This window comes from Myotis brandtii, unplaced genomic scaffold (genome assembly GCF_000412655.1).
Source record: "Myotis brandtii unplaced genomic scaffold, ASM41265v1 scaffold34, whole genome shotgun sequence".
Classification (NCBI taxonomy): domain Eukaryota; kingdom Metazoa; phylum Chordata; class Mammalia; order Chiroptera; family Vespertilionidae; genus Myotis; species Myotis brandtii.
The window spans coordinates 442,859-466,092 of NW_005363098.1; the positions used below are offsets into that span (position 1 = coordinate 442,859).

The 23,234-nt window shown below is 42.5% G+C and overlaps 1 protein-coding gene and 1 long non-coding RNA gene across 7 annotated transcripts in view; one reads left to right on the forward strand and one right to left on the reverse strand.

The window, feature by feature from the left end:
- Positions 1-338: 338 nt before the first annotated feature.
- Positions 339-23,234, reverse strand: part of NR3C2 (nuclear receptor subfamily 3, group C, member 2) — a 294,691-nt gene continuing 271,795 nt past the window's right edge. For both annotated transcript variants that reach the window (XM_014543864.1, XM_005871406.2), the window contains exons 8-9: positions 20,619-20,776; positions 339-3,022 (exon numbers count right to left, since the gene is read on the reverse strand). In XM_014543864.1, the coding sequence (XP_014399350.1) occupies positions 2,867-3,022; positions 20,619-20,776 (314 nt within the window). In that variant the 3' untranslated portion in view covers positions 339-2,866. The remainder of the gene's footprint in view (positions 3,023-20,618; positions 20,777-23,234) is intronic.
- On the forward strand, positions 2,978-23,080 carry LOC102247952. 5 transcript variants are annotated; one of them, XR_001363115.1, is made up of 5 exons: positions 2,978-3,057; positions 4,030-4,222; positions 4,428-6,667; positions 15,621-15,983; positions 21,085-23,080. It is a non-coding gene; the product is annotated as an uncharacterized LOC102247952 (long non-coding RNA). The 5 variants fall into 5 exon arrangements; XR_001363117.1 differs by lacking the exon at positions 2,978-3,057 and having other exon boundaries at positions 3,962-4,222; positions 4,428-4,600; positions 5,893-6,667; XR_001363116.1 differs by lacking the exon at positions 2,978-3,057 and having other exon boundaries at positions 3,962-4,222; positions 13,741-15,983.

Consider the following 23,234-nt stretch of genomic DNA (forward strand, 5'->3'; position numbering starts at 1 on the left):
GGCATCTGGTCTACTCATGTGAGTCTCTAGAATGAACAGGCTTACATGTAGTTGTCAAGATAAACGAGGCAATGTGCAGATACAGTGGCTAGCAGTTATCATACTTTTATAGGGTATTTTAGTGGGCCAAATATTAAGAAACAAGGCATCTAACCAGTCCCCAAAGAGTATAATTAACATGTGGCTAACACAGGTCTCTAACATGGTGGGTAAAAACCAAAAACCTGATACTCCATGTTGGATGTAGGCAGAAGCACATGTAATCAAGGTTTAGGAGGACACAAAATCCAGGTGTTCCTATAGACATTCAAATGAACTGTTTCCCAAACAACAGGTGATTAAAGTAAAGGATTTATTGTAATCTGCTTACAGTCCTTTGCAAAGACAGACATATGTTTTTGCATAAAGATATAAATTGCTTCATTTTAAACTAATTTAGTGTGTTTTCTTTTTAATTATATGAAGAAGTTCTGGTGAATTATGAATTGTACCAAACCGAGATTCTTAAGAGCAATATGGTACAAAAATAAGAGCAGACAGACCATTTGGATCGGGACAGGCATTCAGCAGTGAATTTAGAATATGGCTTTGCTGTTGAACCAAGCAAAGTTACCCGGAGACACACAAACAGCCAGGACCATCATTAATATGAGAAGCCAATGCAGACCACCTCCATCCCAAACTTGGTTACGTCGAAATTCTGACTGCGTAAAAAGTAAGTCTGAGCTGAAAGCTGCTCTCGTAAGCCGTTTCTTTTCTGGAAACTCCAAGTCTGCATGCTGTGCATCTATCCTCTTCCAAGTGTGGCATTCATATTGCTGTGCATGTAAGTAAGTTGGCTGTATTTAAAGATCTGCCTATAAATTAAATTCCCGAAATTGCAAATTATGTAAGAAAAACTCCCTCCGAGTGCACTTTCACAGGCTTCCCCTTGCATAAGGCAGGTGTCTTTGGAAAGACAAGGTAATGTTGCCTGCACAGTGAACCCTGGAGAAAAGTGTGGATCCGACGCTGCCTTCTCCTGGCCGTGGGCTTCTCCAGCTACCGCTTGTAGGTTTTGGAAAATAATGTGATTTCACTGAGTACCTGATGATTATCATCACTTTTAAAGATTGATTTGGCCTCTATTCAAAGTAGCTTATTTAGTGCAATCATATTGCTAAGTGTCCCCAAAGAGATGTTTGTGATTTGGGGCAAGAGAAAAGCCGTAAACTGCATCAGTGCCAAACAGATGAATGAATTACAAATTTTAGTGCCACTGTCTTGCTTATATGATCTGTAGTTTTCCCCCCAAAACTGTTTATGTATAAAATTTATCGTTAAAACCTACCTTTTAAAAATCTAAAAACCCTCTAATGATGATGTGGTCTCCACGCTGCTCTGACCGTGCCGCGTGCATCTTCTCAGTGTGTCCTGCAAAACCTGCGTGTTCCCATGACCGGTGCCAGGAGTGCGAACCCCCTTCCCAAGACCAGTCGTGAACATGTCACCTTTCACAGGTGTAGCGAGGGCATGGGATTCTCATCTCCACGGGAGAAGATGCATTTCTCTAAAATGGGATGGGACTATGCCTGCCGAGCCCTTGCTTTCCACGGGCTCTCCTCGCCTGTGGCTGGTTCTGCTGCGTGAGGACCGAGGATCGGGGGCAGCGGTGCTAAAGCCGCGCTCCGGACCGGCTCCCACGTGTGTCCTCAGGTGACGCCTTCAAGGCCCTCCGGACACCACAGCCCGTTGCCGGAAAACATGCTCACGCCCCACGAGCACCCCCGCGGGAGACCAAAGACAAAACAAAGGCAGACAAAGTAGAAAGGCTTAAGGACAACCGAAGAGGTCTCAGTGTGGCTATTTACAACAGAGACTGGGAAATGGTAAATCAGATGTGAAGCTAAAAAAGGCACAGCTCTCCCTTTCTTAAATACACTGTAAACGGTTCATTAGGCATGCAGAGCATCTCACTTTACAAAAAGAAATTTTTACCTTGTTTAGACAAAGATAGTACTTAAATAGTCTCCAGCAAAATAGAATTCTTTCAAAAATACTTTCCCATTCTTCCTATTAACCATTGAAGTTTTTTTTTGTATCTTTTTTTTTTCTCATTTACAAAAGTTCCTTATACCATATATAACTCAGGTCCTTCACAATTTATACATACAGTAATGTACAGCACAGCAAAAGACTGCAAAAAATTATCTGTAAAGCCAACACAATAGATACTAGAAACTGAAACAGAGGCATTTGTTTTTAACATCTTATCCATTCTAATTAACCAATGGACGCTGAAGGGGGAGGAACGCCAGTGATGCGGAGGAACATGGGCGAGTGCGAGCCAGAGGGGGGCGCTCTCCCACGCTGCGTGCTCTGTTATTACACAACGGGAGTCTGTATAGGTTTTTTCTTTTTTTGTTGTTTTTTTAAATAACAAAAGAATATTAATGCCCCATATAGCCTATACGTTTTATGTGCAAACCAAGGGTAAGCTTTAAAAAGTTCATTAGTCCTTGAACCCTTTTAAAACAAGCGGCTGATACCAGAAACTACATGGCATAGTTAAAACTTCCATCTGTTAAAGTATCAAAATCAGAGAGTTATTGACTAGATATGGCTTTTCATCCAGAGGAACGTGTTTCTAAGCGCTGGGGACTGGAGAGGGGAGAGTCCTTTAGAGTTTAGACTGTTCGGGTCTTGCCAAATCCACGTCTAACTTCTAACCCGGCCCCAAACCTTTAACATGACCTTAAACTCCAGAAACTGCTGAACGAGTATGACTCAACCATCACCTGCTAAAAATATGATTTCTTGGGTCCTTCATGGGTGTGGAACAACACAGGGGAACTTAAGGCAAAGTTCTTCTGCTACGATGAGTCCGTCACTTCCTGTGAAAGTAAAGCGGCTTGGCGTTCCCGGATTCCACCTTCGGCAACTGGTCGCTGATGATCTCCACCAGCATCGCGGGGAACTCCACCTTCAGGGCCTGGGACTCTCGGAAGGTATAGAAGCAAAATTCCAGCAAGTCACTCACCAGCTGCAACACAGACAGAGAGGGGACGTGACACAGAGGTCAGATTTCCATCCCTGTCCCTGCAGCGCTCTGCATTTACAACTTGTGTAAATTCTCAGAGCAACGTTCAGAAATCCAGCCAGGAAATCCTGTCTGTGATGCTGCCTGATGAATTTAGTAAGTCACCTGCCCTGGGGGAGGAAGGAGGGTGCTCATGTCACCGGGCACGTAATATGCCTTCATGCAAAACAAATTCAGCCAAGAGCTGTGTAACTGCTCAGGATTAAATATATCAGTGGCAACAGGGTCAGTAACCAAGTTCATAGTGGCTGGATCACTGAATTGCTGTCAGATTGTTACGTGTGAATTGGGTGGGGCGAGTGTGAGCATGTATCCTTGGGTGATGGGCCATCCCAAGACTGTAAGGTGGGCTGGGGTTGGAGGGGCAGGTGCCCAGGACAGTGAGGGACAAGGCAGAGCTCCTCTCATCCTTCCCCTACTCCCCCACCCCCGGGCCTCCCTCCTTCAGGCTTTCTGCCCTTAGCTGGTGGCAGACTCAGACTTCTCAGTTACTTCTTTCATTTTCCCCCAGCTTTTGAGATCTGCAGTGTTATACTTGGCATAGAACATTATACAAGTTTAAGCTGTACCATGGGTTGATGTGATACACTTATATATTGCAAAATGATTAGCTAACACCTGCATCATGTCACATAATTACCATTTCTTTTGTGGTGTAAGTACTTAAGATATACTGTATGATTAGCTATAATCACCATGCTGTACATTAGATCCCCAGAACGTACTCCTCTGATGACTAGAAATTTGTCCGCTTTGACCAACATTTCCCCCAGCCCCTGGTAACCACTGTCCTACTCTGTTTCTATGAGTTTGGCTTTTTTAGATGCTACAGGAAAGTGAGATTATACAGTATTTGTCTTTCTCCCTCTGGATTATCTCACTTAGTATAATGCCTGCCCTCACGGTCCATCCATATTGTCACAAATGGAGGAATTCTCTCTTTCTCACAGCTGTGCAGTGTGAGGGCATCTACTGCATCTCCATGCAGCCGTCCACTGTCATCCATGCTCCACTGCAGGGGGATTTTAAGAGACAAGTAAAAGCATCAAGGACAACTCTGAGTCCCCTCGCCCATCCAGCCATTTCCCTCCTCTGTCACCCAAGGACCTTCTCAGCCTCCTGGATCTGAACCACTTTTGTGAGGTAAGGAAACAATAACCACAAATGCAGTACAGCATTCTTGGTTGCTCTTCTATTTACTAGGAATATCATTTCACATCACAATATACACATTCTGATTTTTTTTAGTTAACTAGACTTTTGGTCATTTCCCTCTGTGGTAAAGCAGGTGATAATAATCCGTCAGAAAAGCGATTCTTATGAAAACACATCTGTCATTTTCCCTCAGGTTTTTTTAAACTCGAATGGCGAGCTTTCATTGCGTGGGATAGTAAATAACTGTGTGGCAAAGGCCTTCATTACAAACCAGAAATCAAGAAAATCTCATTCGGAAAGATACCGGCTCTGTTGGTGGCTGCAGAGTGCTGATCCCTAGGCAGGTTCCAAACACTGTGACATGTGGTACGTGTTCTGCAGCCACTGGGCGTGGGGGCCAGAGAAGCTGGGAAACAGCACCAGCCTCTGTCCCCGTCCACTCAGGGCAAGTTCACGCACATGCTTGCTTTGTGAATGTGGTGCCAGTTTCCAGATCTGTAAAATGAGGGTGAGGAGAGCACCTGCTTTCTAGGGTGCCTACTCTTAATCACGAGGCCAGGATGCTCTGCTAGGGCGGAGCCTCTTTCATGCTGCCCTCTTACTGGTCCCAAGCTCCTTCCATCATTTTCCTCTATGGACAGTTTACCAAACGTGCTGAGTCATCTTTATGGAACTTGGTCCCCCTTCTATAAAGTGAAGGGCAGGAGGGCTTTGTTTTCTGCTTTTCCAGAAAAAAGATTCTTAAAATAGAATCGGGGTGGCGAGTTTCTTAATTTAGGTGGCGGGCCAGTGGTTGTGAGAGCTAAAAGCCACCCATGGCCTCACTCTCCCCACATGGTGCCACACCTTTCAGTGGGGGGTCCCTCGGGGGTTTGGAACAGGGGAAGCTCTGCACAGACCTACTGACATCTGAAACAGGCGAGAGCAGTGCCGATCACACACACTCAGAGATGCAGGCAGAATAAATCAGTGCTCACCACGGGGCAGTGTGCACAGAGCGCCCCTGCGACTGCTAATGGGGACAGGGCCCGGCCTTCTCAGCGCCTCTGTCCCTGACTGTGACACCTGCATTCCCAGCACCGAGCATCACCTAGGAGATGCTGAGGAACCCAGAAGGGACAGGCCTGAGGCTCAGCTGTTTGTCCTCGCAGGTTGGCTGGGGACAAGGGCCCCGGTCACTACTCCCTAACCATGCACCTGACCCCGGGGCTGCCATTTCTGCCCACCTCTGTTTACAGTGAGTGCAGAGGGAGGGGTGGCCTGGGCAGTTCCAGGCGAGGCATTAGGCCCTGTGCACACCCGGGGGAGACGGCCCTGTCACCACCACACACTCTCAGGGTGGCTGCTTTGGATGACCACTGGGCCCTGGGACAAGGCTGAAGACCTTTGCAGGTCAGGAATCACCTGTGACAATCAAAGGCATGTGCTCCCAGTCACTGGGTGAGAACATTCCTGACCCTCTGCAGATGCTGGGGGTGGGGGGCTGGCGGTGCTACAGTACGAGGTCTCCAGCCCTCCTGGAAGGTGTGGCTGCAGGAGGTTAGAGCGTGAGGAGGGGGAACTAGGCTCTGAGAACTGGGTGGCAGGGACATTGACCAGCCAGAATGACTGCTGTGTCACGGCAGGCACAGTGGTCTAACCCTCACGCTGTCTCCTAGGTGTCACCCTGGAGCAATGAGCGGCGCATGCAGAGGAACACAGCAGGTGGGCCTCTGCCCGGAGGAGCCAGAAAACCAAACAGGTACAATGCACATGTCATCACTGCACACTCTCCCAAGATCAGAGTTGGCAGAGTGAGGCCAGGCTGTAGTCAGACCCTGCAAGGTGGCTGTGCGTCACTAAACCACCACAGGTAGTTTCTACTTACACCCCAAACCACCAGGGCAGAGCAGGGAGCCTCGGGCCTCGCCCAGTCTGGTGGTGTGTGTCGTGGGGGGAAAGCCAGACTTCTCACAGGCCTTTAGAATTGAATCACTCCAGGTCCATGGCACGCACAGCCCTGCAGGGATAGTCCAGAAGTTTTCTTGGACACTCAATTAGCATGGAATGCATGGAATGATTTTCCCAAAGTGTCTCTTCAAATGATAGGAGTTTTGGCTTTTTCTGCAGGTTTCCCAGGCTCTTCCTTTCACAGGACCCCACTCCCTGCAGTCACCTCCCACCCCCGGAGACCTGGAACCTTGGCCTGAGGACCCTTGCTCTCCTCTGAACTCACAGATGCCATGTTTTGTCTTTGTGATTTACTTGACATTACAGCCAGGTGACACCCCTCCTCTTCTATCCTGTGGTTTCCACCTCCTACTGGTGTAACTTTGCACATTTGCAGCTCCTCAAGTGGCCTGCAAGCTCCTTGAAGACAGGAAGTACTGATGCAGCCACACAGCACCTGGGAGAGGCCCTCCTGCTAGCTCTGGCTCCTGCCTTTCTCTGACTGTAAGTGCCCAGTATTTTTTTTCAGAGCAGCCTGTTGCCGGTCTTAATCAATGAACAAAAACAAAACCTGGCTAATGTAATTGGGCATCTTCATTTTAGCAGCCTGAGTAAAGAATGCAGAACTCGATCTATGAAGCTACCCCCTTCCATCTTTTCCCGTCAGTCCGATGCCCTTCGACTTGTTTATGTTGGGTTTTAATGTGAGGTTGTATGCACCCCACCCCTGCAGTTAGAGGGACTGGGGTCCAAGGAACATCATGGCTACAAGGACAAAAGCTCTGCCCTGCCGCCTGTCAGCACGAACGCCTTAATTGCAGTGAGACAAACAGGCCAGCCGTCTCGCTATTGATTCCCACTGGCCTTTCCTGGTGACACCAGCCTAGATGGAGCGGCAAGAACCCTAATTACAATCAGTATGAAGAATCCTGCATTATTAGGAAAAAGAGAAAGTCTTGTGCAGTGACTTTTCATTCTGTACAAAATGCATCTGCTGGGATCACAGAAGTTTAGCTCGATGCTCAGCATTTCTCCGTCCGCTGGGCCACAGCTGCCAGAGGCAGATGAGCCGGCAAGGTCAGAGTGAGCCCGAGGGCCTTTGGTGGCCTCTACCAGTGCCTTTCTCCCAGGCTCTCCCCGAGCGGTCGCCCACGCTTGGGCTCTTGGTGCCCTACAGGTGGGCCTGGCGCTGCTGCTCTAAAGTTACAGAACCACTGGGCGGGGACGAGCACCTGGCGGATAACTGCCTCCATGAAGCAGGTCCCGCCTGTTTTCAATAGTGTGCTCCCTTCTCCCAAGTTATCTGCTGACTCCAGAGCTTTCAGCTGATTAGGATCAAGCTTTTTTTGCTTGAAATAAGCCTTGGGGGGAGGTTTGAAGCTTTGTTTTCAAAGATCAGAATTTTAGGCAGCTATAAGATGGGGTTAGGGGCAGATACAGAACTTTGACTCAATACTGTCACAGGAAGAGAAATGGTCAGTAGTTACATATTCCAGGTGTTCCCATACCATGATAGGTGTGAACACTGGAAAGTGTCCTGCAGTGATTATAAAGGAGCCAGGGCTTCATTCAAAACCCCCGACCTCCACACAGCACAGGCGAGTTAACCTGCTTCAGTCTGGCTGGTGCTGCCAGCCTTCACTTGTGGATCCCTTTGCAAACCCAGCTCACCCTGCTCCTAGAGGCTGTGCTTAGGAGCTGAAGGCCTCCTAGATGTGACCAAGTGAAAAAGGATCAAAAGATACCATCAGGAGTAACAGTGGCATAAGATGGTTCACCCTGTTTGTCCCCCACAATTCAACAAACAGCTGTGGGATGCAGCACTATGCCCAGGACACGGAAGCGTCCTGCCACCTGTACACCCAGCAGAGCAGTGAACTTGGAGAGTGCTGGCTTGGGCAGATACCTAAGAGAGGAACTGCAGAGGTCTATCTAGCCTTCCCCAGGGGAAATGCCAGCATGCCATCAGAGCAAAAATCAAAGGAATTTAAATGCAGCAGAGACAGCAAGAACTTTACCAGCAAACCTCCAGCCACAATGCACTGGATGAACTATCAGTGGTGGCGGCGGCACCTCCCATAGCTGCCCAATGGAGCGCTGGAGAAGCCACTTTCTCTGAGGCGGGAACTCCATGACTAGGAGGAGGAAGGAGACTGGGAAAGAAGCATCGAAAGGCATTACTGGGACAAGGCTCCTGCTGACCGCTCAGCAGAAAGTCTGAGGAACCTCTGGGAGCACCACACCTGGGGGATCCCTTTGTTTCTGCAGGCGCACCTGATGCTTTAAGTCCACACTTCCCCCCACTCTGTGTCCACTTCTAAGTGTGGAGGCAAGAACAAGATCCAGCAGGGAGGGCCCTCAGAAAACTGGCCAGGGTCGCAGTGGTTCTCAACTTGTGGGTCGCGAACAATGAAAATACATCCTGCATATCAGATATTTACATTACGATTCATAACAGTAGCAAAATTACAGTTACGAAGTAGCAACGAAAATAATTTTATGGTTGGGGGTCACCACAACATGAAGAACTGTATTAAAGGGTCGCGGCATTAGGAAGGTTGAGAACCACTGGTGGGGAAGAGAGAAACCACAAACTTGAGCTATAGCACCACCTATAGAAACAAAAGAGGTTTCTTGCCAGCAGTCTGGTGAGTGGTAAGAACCAGAGGCATAAAAGCTTAGGCCACAAGAGGGAGCAAGACCAGAGTAACATACAAAGGCAGAAACCCCCCTAAACCAGCACCAATGAACAGAATATTCAAGGCGGTGTCTGCTACTTCCAATGAGAAAGCAGCAATGCAAAACTACAAACATCATTCAAAATCAAGGAAATCTCACCACTGAAAGGTAATAATCCTCTACCATCTCAGTTCAAAGGCACAGCATTTTGTGATCTTGCTGATAAAGAATTCAAAATCCCTGTTTTGAAGAAACTCAAGGAACTACAAGAAAGCTCAAAGACAATTCAATGAAATAATGAAAAAGAACCAAGTAGAAGTTATGTAGCCGAAGAACTCAGTGAATGAAAGGAAAAAATGCAATAGCATATATAGAAGGGTAGAGCACAGACTGAGTTAGAGGACAGGAATTGTGAATTAACCTACTAGAGGAGAACAAAGAAAAGATGATAAAAAGAGTGAAGAAAGCCTACATGGCCTGTGGGATTTCATCAAAACAACAAGGAATAGAATATATCCCTTTGTCGTCTTCTAGAAAGAACTAACCCAACTTGGGAAGTGAATTGAACACCCTATTATATCAATGCACACAAAGCTTGTCCAAAACATATTGTAATGAAACTGTCAAAATTTAAGATGAAAGAACCCTAAAAGGAACCTGGGGAAAAATATTATAACTTACAAAGGCATCCCAGTTGAGCTATCATTGGAACTCGGCAGAAACCCTGCAGACCAGGAGAGAGTGGAGTTAGATATTCCAAGTGTTGAAAGAAAAAATGCCAGCAAGTATACTATATCCGGCAAAATCATCCTTTGGCTATCAAAGAGAAATAACCTTCCTAGAAAAACAAAAGCTGAGACAATTCATCACCACTAGACCTGCCTTTCAAGACATTCAAGCTGAAATGCACAGATGCTAATCAGTGACATGGAAACACATGAAAGTATGCAACACACTGGTAAAGGTAAATAAACAGAAACTCCAAATTCTGTAATAGGATGTGTGTTACCCACTTAACTACAATACAGATTTCAAAAGAAAAGAGCATTAAAAATAGTCACAGCTACTATAATTTGCTAAACACATAATATAAAGAGGTAAATAATGACATCAAAGATATAAAAGGGTAAAGCTTTCATAGATGATTGAACTTAAATTGCTCTCAGCTTAAGTTTAATCCATGAGATGTCTTATGTAACCACAAAGCCAAAACCTAGAGTAGATGCACAGAAGATAAAGAAAACGGAAACAGAGCATACCACCACGGAAAGACAACAACTTACAAAGACAGGCTTACATGGAGGAAAAAGAAATAATGCAAATGCGAAACAACCAGAACACAATAAGATGGCTTTTGTAAGTCCTTACATATCACTAACATCTCTAGATCTAAATGGATTGAATATACCAATTGAAAGGCAGAGAGCTGCTGGATGATTTTTTTTAAAAAAAGCAAGAACCAAAACTACAAGTATATGTTGCCTACAAGAGACTCACTTCGGCTTTAAGGACATCCATAGGCTCCAAGTGAAGGAACGGAACAAGACATTCCATAGAAGGTGAGGTAAATATACTCAGACAAACTTTAATCCAAAAATGGTAATAAGAGACAAGGTCAGTATATAATAGTAAAGGGGACAATTCATCAAGAAAATGAATTCAAAGCAATCATATGTAACAGAACTGGGAGAAACAGACGATATAGTATTAGTTGGGGACTTTAATACCTCACTTTCATCCAGACAGCACATCAACAAGGAGACATTGGACCATACATTAGTCCAAATGGACCTAATAGATATGTATAGAACATTCCAACCCAACAGGAGCAGAATACACATTCTTCTCAAGTAATCAGAACATTCTCCATGACAGAACATACACCTAAAACAAGTCTTAGTAAAAAAATAAAAAAAGATGTAAACTACAGAAAACATCTTTTCTGGCCACAATGGTATGAAACTAGAAACCAACAGGAGGAAAGCTGGAAAATCTACATACATGTGGAAATTAAACATACTTCTGAACAATCAGTTGGTCAAAGAAGACATCTAAAGGAAAATAAACCATCTCAAAACAAATGAAAACACAACATACCAAAACCTATGGGATGCTGCAAAAGCAGTTCTGAGAGGGAATTTTATAGTGATAAGTGCATATATTAAGAAATAGAAAGGTCTCAAATAAACAACCTAACTTTACACCTTCAGAACTAGAAAAAGAACAACAAATTAAGACTAAAGTTAGTAGAAGGAAGGAAATAACAAAGAACAGAGTGGGAACAAAATAAATAGATACCAGGAAAAAGCAAATCTTTGGCTAGACCATGAAAAAAAAAGACAAAATCAGAAATGAAAAAGGAGACATTACAACTGATACTATAGAAATGCAAAGGATCATAAGAGACTAGGAATAGTGAGAAGCTAACAAATTGGATAACTTATACGAAATGGATAAATTCCTAATGAACAACATAAACTGATGAGCAAAAATAGAACCAGAGTCATTGAAGCATTGAACAGACTGTCCAACCTATGAGGGAAGGCGAGGGGTGAGGGGGTAAGAGATCAACTAAAGGACTTGTATGCATGCATATGAGCATAACCAATGGACACAGACTGGGTTTGGGGCAGCTGGGGAGAGGTCAATGGGGGAAAAAGGAGACTTATCTAATACTTTAAATAATAAAGAATTAAATAAAATATACCAACATGCCAAGACCTAATCAGGAAAAAATAGAAAATCTGAACAGACCAATAATGAATAAGAAGATTCAAATCGATATTCACAACCCTAGGACCAGGTGCTCCACTGGTGAATTCTACTAAATATTTAAAGAATAATTAACATCAATCCTTTTCAAACTCTTCCAAAAAACTGAAGAAAAGGGAACACATCAAAACTCATTATATGAGGCCAGCATTACCCTGATACCAAAGCCAGGTAAGGCACAAAAGCAAATTCAACTAGTAGGACTACATTAAAATGAAAGCTTCTATGAGCAAAAGAAACAATAACATAATGAAAAGGCAATGTACAGAATGGGAGAAAATATTTGCAAACTATATATTGGTGAAGGGGTTAATATTCAATATATATAATGAACTCATATATCTCACTAAGAAATAATCCAATTAAAAAATAGAGGAATTGAATATTTTCCCAAAGAAGATATACAGATGGCCAACAGGTACATGAAGAGATGCTTAACATTACTAATCATCCGGGAAATGCAAGTCAAAACCACAATGTGGTATCACCTCATACCTGCTAGAATGGCTGCCATCAAGATAAGAAATAAGTGTTGGTAAGGATGTGGAGAAATAGAATCCTTGTGCACTGTTGGTGGGAATGTAAATTGGTTCAGCCATTATGGAAAATAGAGATTCCTAATAATATTAAAAATTGACTGAAGCACTATATGATCCAGCAACTCCACTCTTGGGTCTGTGTCCAAAGGAAATGAACACAGGCTATTGAAGAGATATCTGCACTACCATGTTCATTACATTATTCACAGTAGCCAAGACATAGAAACAACCTAAGTGTCCATCAGTAGAATACTATTCAGCCAAGAGAAAGAACATTTGCAACAACATGGATGGACTGGAAAGTTATTATGGTAAGTGAGAGAAGTCAGACAGGAAAAGACAAATATCACTTATATGTGGAACCAAAAAAGCCAAACTCATAAGAACAGCAGAATGGTAGTTACCGGGGGTTAGGGGGGTAGGGAGATATTGAAGTTATAACCTTGCAAACAAGTCCTAGGTTTACAGACAACAGTACTATATTATCAATTTTAGAGATGCTAAGAGACTAGATCTTTCTTGCTCCCACCACCAAAAAGAAAAGATAATTATGTGACGTGATAGAGATGCTACAGTGGTAATCATATTGCAATATCTAATTGTATCAAAGCAAGATGTTGTACACCTTGAATGTACATGCTTTATATGTCAATTATATTTGGTAAAGGAAGTTACCATCAGAAAAATATCTAGAAGACTAGTTTTCAAACATTCGCCAAAAGACATTTCATAGCCCAAAGCTTAACAGGTGAGCTATGCTAGTGTGTCAGTGTAATTCGAGGCCTTTACAAGCCTGTGGGAAGCTTAGCAGGATGCTTGGGAGCTCTGGGATAGCACAGTCACCATTGAGAAGGGGGAATCTTTTGTTGATGCCCCATTTTAAAAAGGCTGCCCTCCTCTGCCAAGGACCAGTCTGCATGGGCAGGGGCCATCTGGATTCAACAGGGCTGGGCTGTGAGCTCTGCCTGCAAATTCTAGGTAAGGGGAACCCCAGTGAGTGTGGCCAAAGCCAGGGCTGCAGGCCAGAATGTACCTGTTTCCAGAGAGACTGCCTGAGGCAGTGGTTCTGGGTTGAGACAAGGGCGCTACTCAACATCTCATGAAAAACCAAGGGCTTTTCCATCCATTAGCATCTACTTATCTGAGATGTCACATTTTAATTTCTTCTTCGCCGTTTTTATAATACATTCAAAAACCAATCACTGATATCTGGTCAGTGATGAATATTTAATCTTCAAAGTATGTTGTTGGGATGCTGTGCTAAGCAAGATGGGTTCATTTCCCTTCTGATTTTTTTTTTGTACTCAAATTTATTTAATTCCTACTCTGTGTAAGTTTCCTTGTATTACAAGCCTCGTTCTAGATTGCAGCTCCGCCTTCTTGTGAATAAGGTCTATTGTATGTGTGAAAAACACAAAGAAAAATGACACAATGGAGAAGAAGAAAGTAGAGTTTCAAGATAAAGGGATAATTAGAACATGGCTGCACAAAGGAATTCTAATGAAAGGGTTGTGTTTGAAATGCATTGGCATGTTACTGTATATAGAAGTATGAACTTTTCCCAATTTTGTTTTCAATATTTCCTAGATCCTTCTTGCAAAAGCACACTACACCAAGCAATGTAAAAATCTAAACCAATTCATATTCCTAAGTTACCAACTCTAATATCAGGTTTAATCAAGACTGAGCAGTTAAATCCTTATGTCAGTCTCAAACAGAAGAGGAACACGCAGCAACCAGGGGCAGCCACACTGGCCAAGGGCAGCCTCTGCTGATCCAAGGCCCTGACACCAAGGTGACCAAGTTCACTCCTGTGATTCAATGATGCCACTGAATGAATCGGTTGGCAATCTATGGCCTGCAGGCCAAATCTGGCCCAAGGAACATTTTTGTGCACTTTTAAATGGTTGGGGGAAAAAATCAAAAGAATATTTTGTGACGTGGAAATTGTATGAAATAGTTTTACTGGGACGCAGCCGTGCTTTCAGACGACAAGGGCAGAGCCACGTTGTTGTGACAAGGATCACAGGACCCACAAAACCTACAGTACTTTCGACGTGGCCTTTTAGGGAAAAACATCTGCTGGCTCCTGGATTGGAAGGCATGCCATGGATTTAATGAGGTTTTGGTTGTTTATTAAAATATATAAATCAAGTATACGATGTCTCCTGATTTAAGTCTGTGAATCAGGACATATGGCACCAGCTAGATCTGGCTTTCCAAATATTATACATTTCTCTGAGCCTTTAGGAAATGCTTTCGGGAGAACCCTTGTACAGGGGCTGAGCTAGATAAGGGGGTTGTCTAGCTTACAGGCTTTAGAATCTGTCATTCAAAGGGAGAGTTGCCATCACTTACGCCTCCCATTTCTGACTGTGCCCTCAGGAGCCATTTCCCTTTGATCCTATAGCCCCTGCAGATCATACCCATTTACGGCTGACTCTCATTGTCCATAAAGTCATTGGGAACAGTGAATTCCAAACACTGAACCTTCACTCCTAGGGAAAATATGGAGTTAGGTTTCTATGAGCTACTGATCATGACATTTTCATAAAACGATCTCTACTTAACCTTGTTTTATGTGTATTTCTGTTTAAAGACTCCTTATTTAATGTACACTGCTGACTCCTTAACATTGAACTCACATTCAACAGCACTATACCGCATGCCTGAACAAAGCTTACTGAACACTTACTTTCTCCATGAAGCACATCACAGCCTCCTGCCCTTAAGAACACAAGACAGTGTATGAGCACTACATTTGGGGACAATTTTAAACAGCAACATCACTAACAAAAATGCAAGAAATGTGTTACCAAGTAGATCATGAAAAGCACACTTATTTACTGTATGAGCTGAAACAAGAAGGGAGAATGTCACCTTGCTTGACCTTCATTGGGAACATGACTCAATTTATTACTCTGCTCATGTCTGTGAAAGTGCTGAGAGTATTGATTTGGGGGGTGCGGGTTACAAGTATTTTAAATGTTTTTGTTAGTCCTCACCTGAGGATTTTTTTTCCATTGTTTTTTTGGGAGAGAGTGGAAGGGAGGGGGAGAGAGAGAGACACATCGATTGGATTGGTAGCCTCCCGCATGTACAGGTGCCTGGGATCGAGCCTGCAAGTACATGCCCTTGACTGGGAATTGAACCCGTGACCCGTGTGTGTAGGCTCATGCTCTAACTCTTGAGCAACACCGGCCAGGGCTGGAGGATACAATTTTAACTAGTAGGCAAACTCAAAAATACAGAATCTGCAAATAATGATCGACTGTGTGTGAAGATATATACACTTTCTACTCCCTTTAACCATGACCTTGATCAACTGGCATCTTCAATGTCAGTCATTTCATAGGATCTGCCCTAGTCCAAAATGGCACTGATAATAACGTTCCTCTTTTCTGTTGATTAACGATGTCTGTGTCCCTTAAGAAATTTCTTCACTATTTCTTTTTGTATTAAATTAGACCTGAGGTTTAAGGCTCCTTTCGAGCGTGTGGACGAGTCTCCGGTTTCCTTCGATTGGACACCCTGCTCCACTGAGGCTTCTGCCTTCCATCCCTGCAAGGTCCATGGCCACATCCGCACCGGCTGCCACAGGTGCTGCTCTCCCACTCGTCATGCCCTCTGAGCTACACGACTTTACTTAGTGGAGCCCCTTGTTCAGAGTTTATGAAGGACCTCAAGATGGAGACAGCGGAACAGGAAGCTTAAGAGTGAGACCCTTCTACCAGTACGTGTGGGACGCTAAAGTGACACCTCTCCTCACCTACCAGCAGCCCAGGAGCTAACCAGGTGCAGGGCTGGCTATGCACAGATGCCTCTCACAGGTGCTGCGTCCTCTCCATTCCTGCCTTCTGCTCCCGCCTCCCTTAGGAACCAGGGAAAATGCACTTAATCACTCCCTGCCTTAGTTCTTTTCTCCATGAAAGGGTAAAAAAAGGAGTAAATATTATTATTCCTCTTTTATAGAGTAAGGAATTAAGATGAGGTGATGAAGTGTAAATAGTAATATTTACTCATCCTTACCACATGGAGATATTAGAAGGATTCAATGATGGGACTTAGGAAGAAAGGCACTAGGTAAACCCCAGGCATTATATGGTTATTTTATATTGTAAGAAGAGGGATTTAGGCAGCATAAGAGGGAGGGATTTATTGACACAGGTGTTAGACAATGAGATAGTTTTCCAAAATCTTCCCTAGATATATTTCAGATTAGAGAGAGATTCCTGTGTGTCAGCTTAGATTTAGATGTGATTTTCTATGAGCGAGCTTCCAGGACCCTCAGTGCTTCTTTCTACAGGGTATTTTTTCCCTCACAAAGCTCACCCTGTGGCATCATAAATCCCAAAGATTCAGGTGGGAATGGAATGCACAATTCCTTTATACCTCCCCAAACAAGGCCAGGTCCTAGTTTCCCCCACCATTCTCATAGAAAGTTATTCTCTGACAGATTTGAGAAACTGGCTATGAACAATGAATGGCAATGTTCTGTAGACGTGCAGTGTACGAAACATTCATTAATAATGAAGTCAAAGAAGTTATAAGTTCAGAAGAGAAGATTTTGACACTAAAACAAAAGTCACAAAATGGGAGAAAATGTTTGCAAATCATATATTAGATAAGGAGTTAATATCCAGAACATATATAAAAACAAAAATATGGGCCAAGAACTTGAGTAGACAATTCTCCAAAGATGACATATTCAGATGGCCAGTAAACACATGTAAAGATATTGAACACCACAAATCTTAGGGAAATGCAAACCAAACCACATGTGCCACTATCAAACAGCAGTTAACACTTGCAATGCAAAAATACATCCACCCCTAGAAGCCTGACCACAGCTGCTTCTTTGAAACTGTTTTTTTTGGGGGGGGAAATAGATGCTCAGAGGGCTTATGATTCATTAAAGTTGCTGACCAATTCAAATACTCAACTGCCAACCTGTTCTTTCAGAGAATGCTGTTTTCACTCCCCATGGCACAGTTCTGCCCACACATGTGTGCACCGTGTAGGACAAGTCCGAGATCACTGACGTGTGTCCTGAAGGGTGGCCTAGTGTGCTGCCTTTTAAAGCAGCACTTAGATTTACGTCCACAGGGTTCCTATTTGTGGTGCTCCTAGGAACAAACGCTCTTTTTCTGAAGTGAGCAGGACTCACTCTATACACAGAGCTGGTCCTCCTGCAGCCCTTTGTTCCCTGGAAGAGAATCCACAAATGCTGACTCACTGATTTCCTCTAATGAAAAGCCAGAGGCTGTCTCAGGTCTGTGTAAGCGCGAATGTTAGAAAGGTCCCTCTGGGCTTACAATGCATTTTTCAATGTTCTGTCTGGAATAGGAATATAAATAGAACTTTCAAGATGCTCCTGTTAGGCTACTTCTAAGAGCAAACATTTTTTATAATTTAAAATAAAGGTTTTAGAATTAAAATGATTCCCCAAAGAGTATTCTCTTTCCAGACAAATGGAGTAGGAAGGACTGGCTTTACCTGCCACCAGAAACAACCAAAACTCAGAAAAAATGCTTTTCAAGCTACATATCAGTCAATAGAGGACAATCTGTAGGATAAAATATGGGATCAAAGCTTTGTGACACTGGCTTAGACAAGGATTCCTTAGATACACCACCAAAACATGGCTCATAAAAGAAAAAATAATCAATTGGGCTTCATTCAGATGGAAAACTGCTCTTCCAATGACATTGCTAAAAGAATGAAAAGAGAAGCATAGGCTGCAAATCACATATCTTATAAAGGAATTCTACCTAGACTATAGGAACTCAACATTCTAATTGAAAACAAGCAATTCTTTTTTTCAAATGAGCCAAAGGGCTGAACAGACACTACACCAAAGAAGACATAACGACAGTAAGTAAGCACATGACGAGATCATTCGTCACCAGGGAAATGCAAATTAAAACCACAGTGAGACACCACCACACAGTTATTGCGATGGCTACAACTAGGAAGACTAATCTTACCGAGTGTTAGCAAGGATGTGGAGCAATATGAACTCACTTGTCAAGGGAATGTACGATTCATTGTACGACGACTCTGGAAAGGAGTTTGGCAGTCTCATAAAAAATGGGAACACACTGCCTATATGACCCAGGCATTCCTCTACCAGCGATTCACCCAAGAAAAAGAGAGTGATGTCCATTTCAGGACTTGCACACACATGTTCAGTGCAGCTTTCTCTGTAATAGTTTCCAATCTGGGAACAACCCACACTCCCACCCATGGGTGACTAGACTACCAAAATGTGAAGTATCTGTGCCATGGGTGCTACGCAACAATGAGTGAGAACTAAATACTAACGTATGCAAAAGGATGGATGGATCTCAAAACAATCATGTTAAATGAAGGAAGCCAGGCAGAAAAGACTACATACTACATGATTCCATGTGTATGAAGGTCTAGAATATATGAATGAGTACACTATATGAACTCCAGAATATATAAATGAATTTACATTGCCAGAAAGCAAATAGGGAGCAGTAGGTAGGAAGAAAGGTTAAAAAGGTGCACAAGGAAAGTTTTGGGGTGATAGACATGTTTGTTGTCTTGGTGAATATATGGGTCAAACTTCTCATATGGTACACTTTAAATATGTTTACCTTATTGTGTATCAATTATACCTTGATTAAAAAATACTAAAAGGACAATGATTTGCCCTGGGGGATTTTGCAGAAGATCGTCAGTTAGAATATAGCCACTTGGCAACTTGAGTTCCTATCTGGTGGCCAGCACTGTGCTGGCTCACACAAGCAGCTGGCAGAGGATGGACTGACACATGGAGCCCTGGGCTGGCCCCTAAGTGTTTCTACTGTGCTGCTCTGCTGAAGGCATAAAGATTCTGAAAGGCTGTTGGAAAAAAGTTGTAACTTCTATTATATTACATGCAAGTTGCTTCAAAACACATCTATTGTCATATGTTGTGATGACACCTGTATACTCATTTTGATACTGCACTTGTGCCTGCCCGTACATTTGAACAAACAAGAGAATTCATCAAGAAAGAACCACAAAGCCCCATTCTAAGCTCCATTCAGAAGGATTTTGACACAACCACCAGGAGGAAGTAACTGTGCCCTTGTTCTCAGATGGTCTGTATCCATGCTTTGCTTTCCTCATGTCCTTTGCTGTGTCCCCCAAAAGCCTGTTTGCCATCCTCTCTTATTCTTCATTTCCCAGTAAAGCACACACTTTAGGACACTGGTAATCAGCAGAACTATCCATCCCTGAATTCACTTGCTGGTCATCTGACTGAGACCATACGAAAAGTTCAGAGAAAGCAAAGGTCAACCTGATAGGCAATGGGTTTTCCATGCAAAATACTGCAAAGTGACATTCTTTTATCAAAGAACCTGCAGAGATAAGGTTCCACTGGCATAAACAGATTTCTAAAGGATGAACCATTAGTTCAAAAGAAATACTAATATTAGTCATCAAGCCTGCAACATTTTCCTCAACAGAGAAATATTTGAAGATGAATTTCTTATGCAAATCTTGGGTGATACAGTTTACCTCCCAAAAGTATAAAAACCTCATAAATGTGAAAAACTAAATTAGCATGACTGTATACAACTTTCTTTTTTTTGTGCCAGAATGGGAGAATACACAAAGTGAAACAAGAAGCACATTTTAAATGACATAAAGCAAGTAATTCAAATCAATCTTTTGTAGAAACCTCTACCAGCGGTTCTCAACCTCTGGGTCGCGACCATTGGAAAACACATATAGCATATCAGATATTTACATTACAATTCATAACAGTAGCAAAATTACAGTTATGAAGTAGCAACGAAAATAATTTTATGGTTGGTGGTCACCACAAATGAGGAACTAACTGTATTAAAGGGTGGCATTAGGAAGGTTGAGAACCACTACCTCAGCTGCATCTATAACTGGTTAAGTTAGAAAAAACAATCTCAGAATTTGCTTTCTGTATTTACATTAAGACAAGAAAGGTGACTCCTATGAAGAACAGTGAATATAGGATTCAAAATTTGGCAAAGGTTGAGATGATCCATGCTGGCCCTGGACCACTAATAATGTTTTTAAAAGATTGGGTTATTAGATTAACAGTTGTAGAAGATGGACACAGCAATGTGAAAGCAAACAGGTCTACTAACCAAACATTTCCTAAGTCGCTCACAGAAATGTGAAACTTGACCCGACCCCGGGCCGGGACACGGGTTCTGCCCTGGTGGCGCACGTACCTCTGGTCCTGCTCCCAGGGAAAGCCACACCCTTGGCTTGAAAGGAGGTTTGTTACAAACGTGACCTGGAGGAAAATTTCCTTCCTGGTTAGCTCTCACCTCCAGCTGTCTCCCACTCGATAACAGACCTTTACTCTTCCCAAGTCCCAAGAACTTTCTCAACTCTCCTACTTCATTTGGAAAACAGTGTGTGGTTGCTGACCCTTCATTGAAGAGGCATCAAAGGACAATACTCACATCATGCATGGAGTCCAGAAGCTTGGTCAGTTGATAGAACCTCTGCCAACTCTGCCCAGAATTGTTGGGACACTTAGTTACCATCTTCCTCAGCTCTTTGATGTAATTTGTCCTCATTTCTTCAAATGCAGCTTGGCTTTTGAGGCCATCCTTGGGAACTGTGTTTAAGGAGAACAGATATTTAAAATCCCAGGATGAAAAACAGTTTTCACATCTTAGCAGTTAAATGGCCTACGATATTTTGAGATTGTTAGGTTCCCACTTTTAGGTTGACACTGAATCTCAATTAATTGCATTTATCAGTAAATAAGGCAGTTATCTATTGGTAACTCTTGTACACATACGTATACAAAAGAATAATAACTGCTATTTATCAGGAGCATGTTATTACATTTTGCATATATCAGCTCACTTAATCTTGACATCAGTCTTATGACATAACCATTATATTACTCTTATTTTACAGATGAGGAAGCTAAGGACTGGAGGTTTACACACTTGTCCAAGGACACAATAAATGGCAGAGAAGACATATAAACCTAGCTTGGTCTGTTTCCAAAGCCTGGCTCTTGACCACAATGCTTCATGGCCTTGTGGCTTGTCATCAAAGTGTTTTATGAATCCTGACTTGCCAACACCTCTGAGGAAGGAAAACATACTTTGATTTTCCAGAACAACTGGAAGAGCCACAGACAATCTAAGCTGGAGCTAGAATTAGAAAGCAATGTTTTCATATTCAAGTTCAAATATCAAAGACACTTGGGGAAACTGGCCATCTACCCATGGAAGAATGCGCATACAAAGAAGCACTTTCCATTCTCTTTGCCCCAGATCACATGACAATGCCAGATCACATGACAATGAGGTACTGTCATGTGACCTCTCAGATAACCTGAGGAGGGGAGGGGGGCTTGTGTGTAGTGGCAGTCTGCAGCCAAGGGAATATCTAAAACTTACAAAGAGAATATACCATGTTCATCTTTATCTCTGGTAAGGTAGAAAATGAAGGATTATGTTTTCTTTTATGTAGTGACTAGCTGATAACAACATTCTGAGTTGGAAACTGCTCTTACCATCACTTAATTACACAGCACATTTGTTACTTTATCATAACCTGTATACATGATAATTGACAGGGTCATCAGCACTTTAGAATGGCTACGTTTCTGAATAGTACATGCAACCCTGGAAGCCAGGAATGCCACTGTTTGCAATTAAACCTGTGCTTTTGTATAAAGATATGGATTGTCTTGCAAAATTAACTTCACGTATTAATAATCTTCTCCTTGAGTTGAATTGGTGAGGTTTTTGATTTGTCTATTTTTGTGGGGGGAAATAAGTCCCTAATAGCTACTGCACCAATTCCTGAGGCTTTCACAATATTAGTTGTGGTTTCAAATATTTGACATTCACATTAAGAATTAAATACCATCCGTTATATAACTTTTTTTTTCTTTAAAATTAAAAACTTGCTATAAAAACACTAAAAAAGGATGGTAATAACCAGGACGTTAATATTAAAGCTATAGATCTGGTTCAACCAAAATTTTAATGTTAACCTAAAACTTTCTAAAAGAAACTGAAAGTTTGCAAATAGCAGCCTATATTTCCCATCCACATATTAACTTTTGAGGTTATGACATTTTATGGAGTAAAACTTTTGTTTTTCAATCTAGAAATATTTATGGGTGTCATCCTATACATTAAAAAATTACCTAAAATTAGAATAAGTGAATACATTTCACAACTATATTTCAATACTATTTGACACATAATAGAAGATTAAGCAAAGACCTTCATATTTCTGATGGCTGTGTTATCAGAAGTTCTCAAAATATGAACAACCTGTGTCGAATTTTACTTTTACATAACTGTAGTGGTTGAAATATATTGTACCAATTTTACGGAGAGATTTTTTAGAAGCTGAAACAAACCCACAAATAAAGAGAACTTGAGCAAAACCTCAGGATTTGGAGGTCTGCCCAGATTTTGTGAATTTACTTATTAAGCAGCATGGCTGCTGGAAATCGTCCAGAACCTAGGGGCTGCAGAAGAGCAGAGACTACGGGCGGAAGTCCGTCTGCTCTCCTCTGCGAGCAGAAGGAGCACAAAACTCTTGCTGTCACTGCTAAACAGTCTCCTCATTCGCTGGACATCAGGGGTGCAACCTCACATCCCAAGTAAGAGGAAGGATGCTTAGGCATTCCACAGGTTTGCAAAATGAGCAAACTAAAGCCCACAGTTCCTGTGATTCATAAAATTCTTGTTCTGCCTTTTGATTTTGCTTTTCCGGCATCTATAAAAAATCAGAAATCAAAGTACTGAGCTCCTTGGAAGCTAATACATCACCCTGGACAGCTTCAAAATCATATCAGAATTGATTATAGGCTGGCTGATTAAATGTGCAGGGGTGGGCAAACAGGTTACAGTTGTTCATATGGAAAATACCAACTAATAAATAATACAAGGACAAACTTTTGTGTACTCACAACTTACTTTTGTCCACTCCTGTATATAAAAGGGTCAGATACCAATTAAGATTGAGTAGTCAAAATTTATAAAGAATTAGAATCACGTGAATTTTTAGAAAAAAGATTTCATTTAAATTTTCTATCA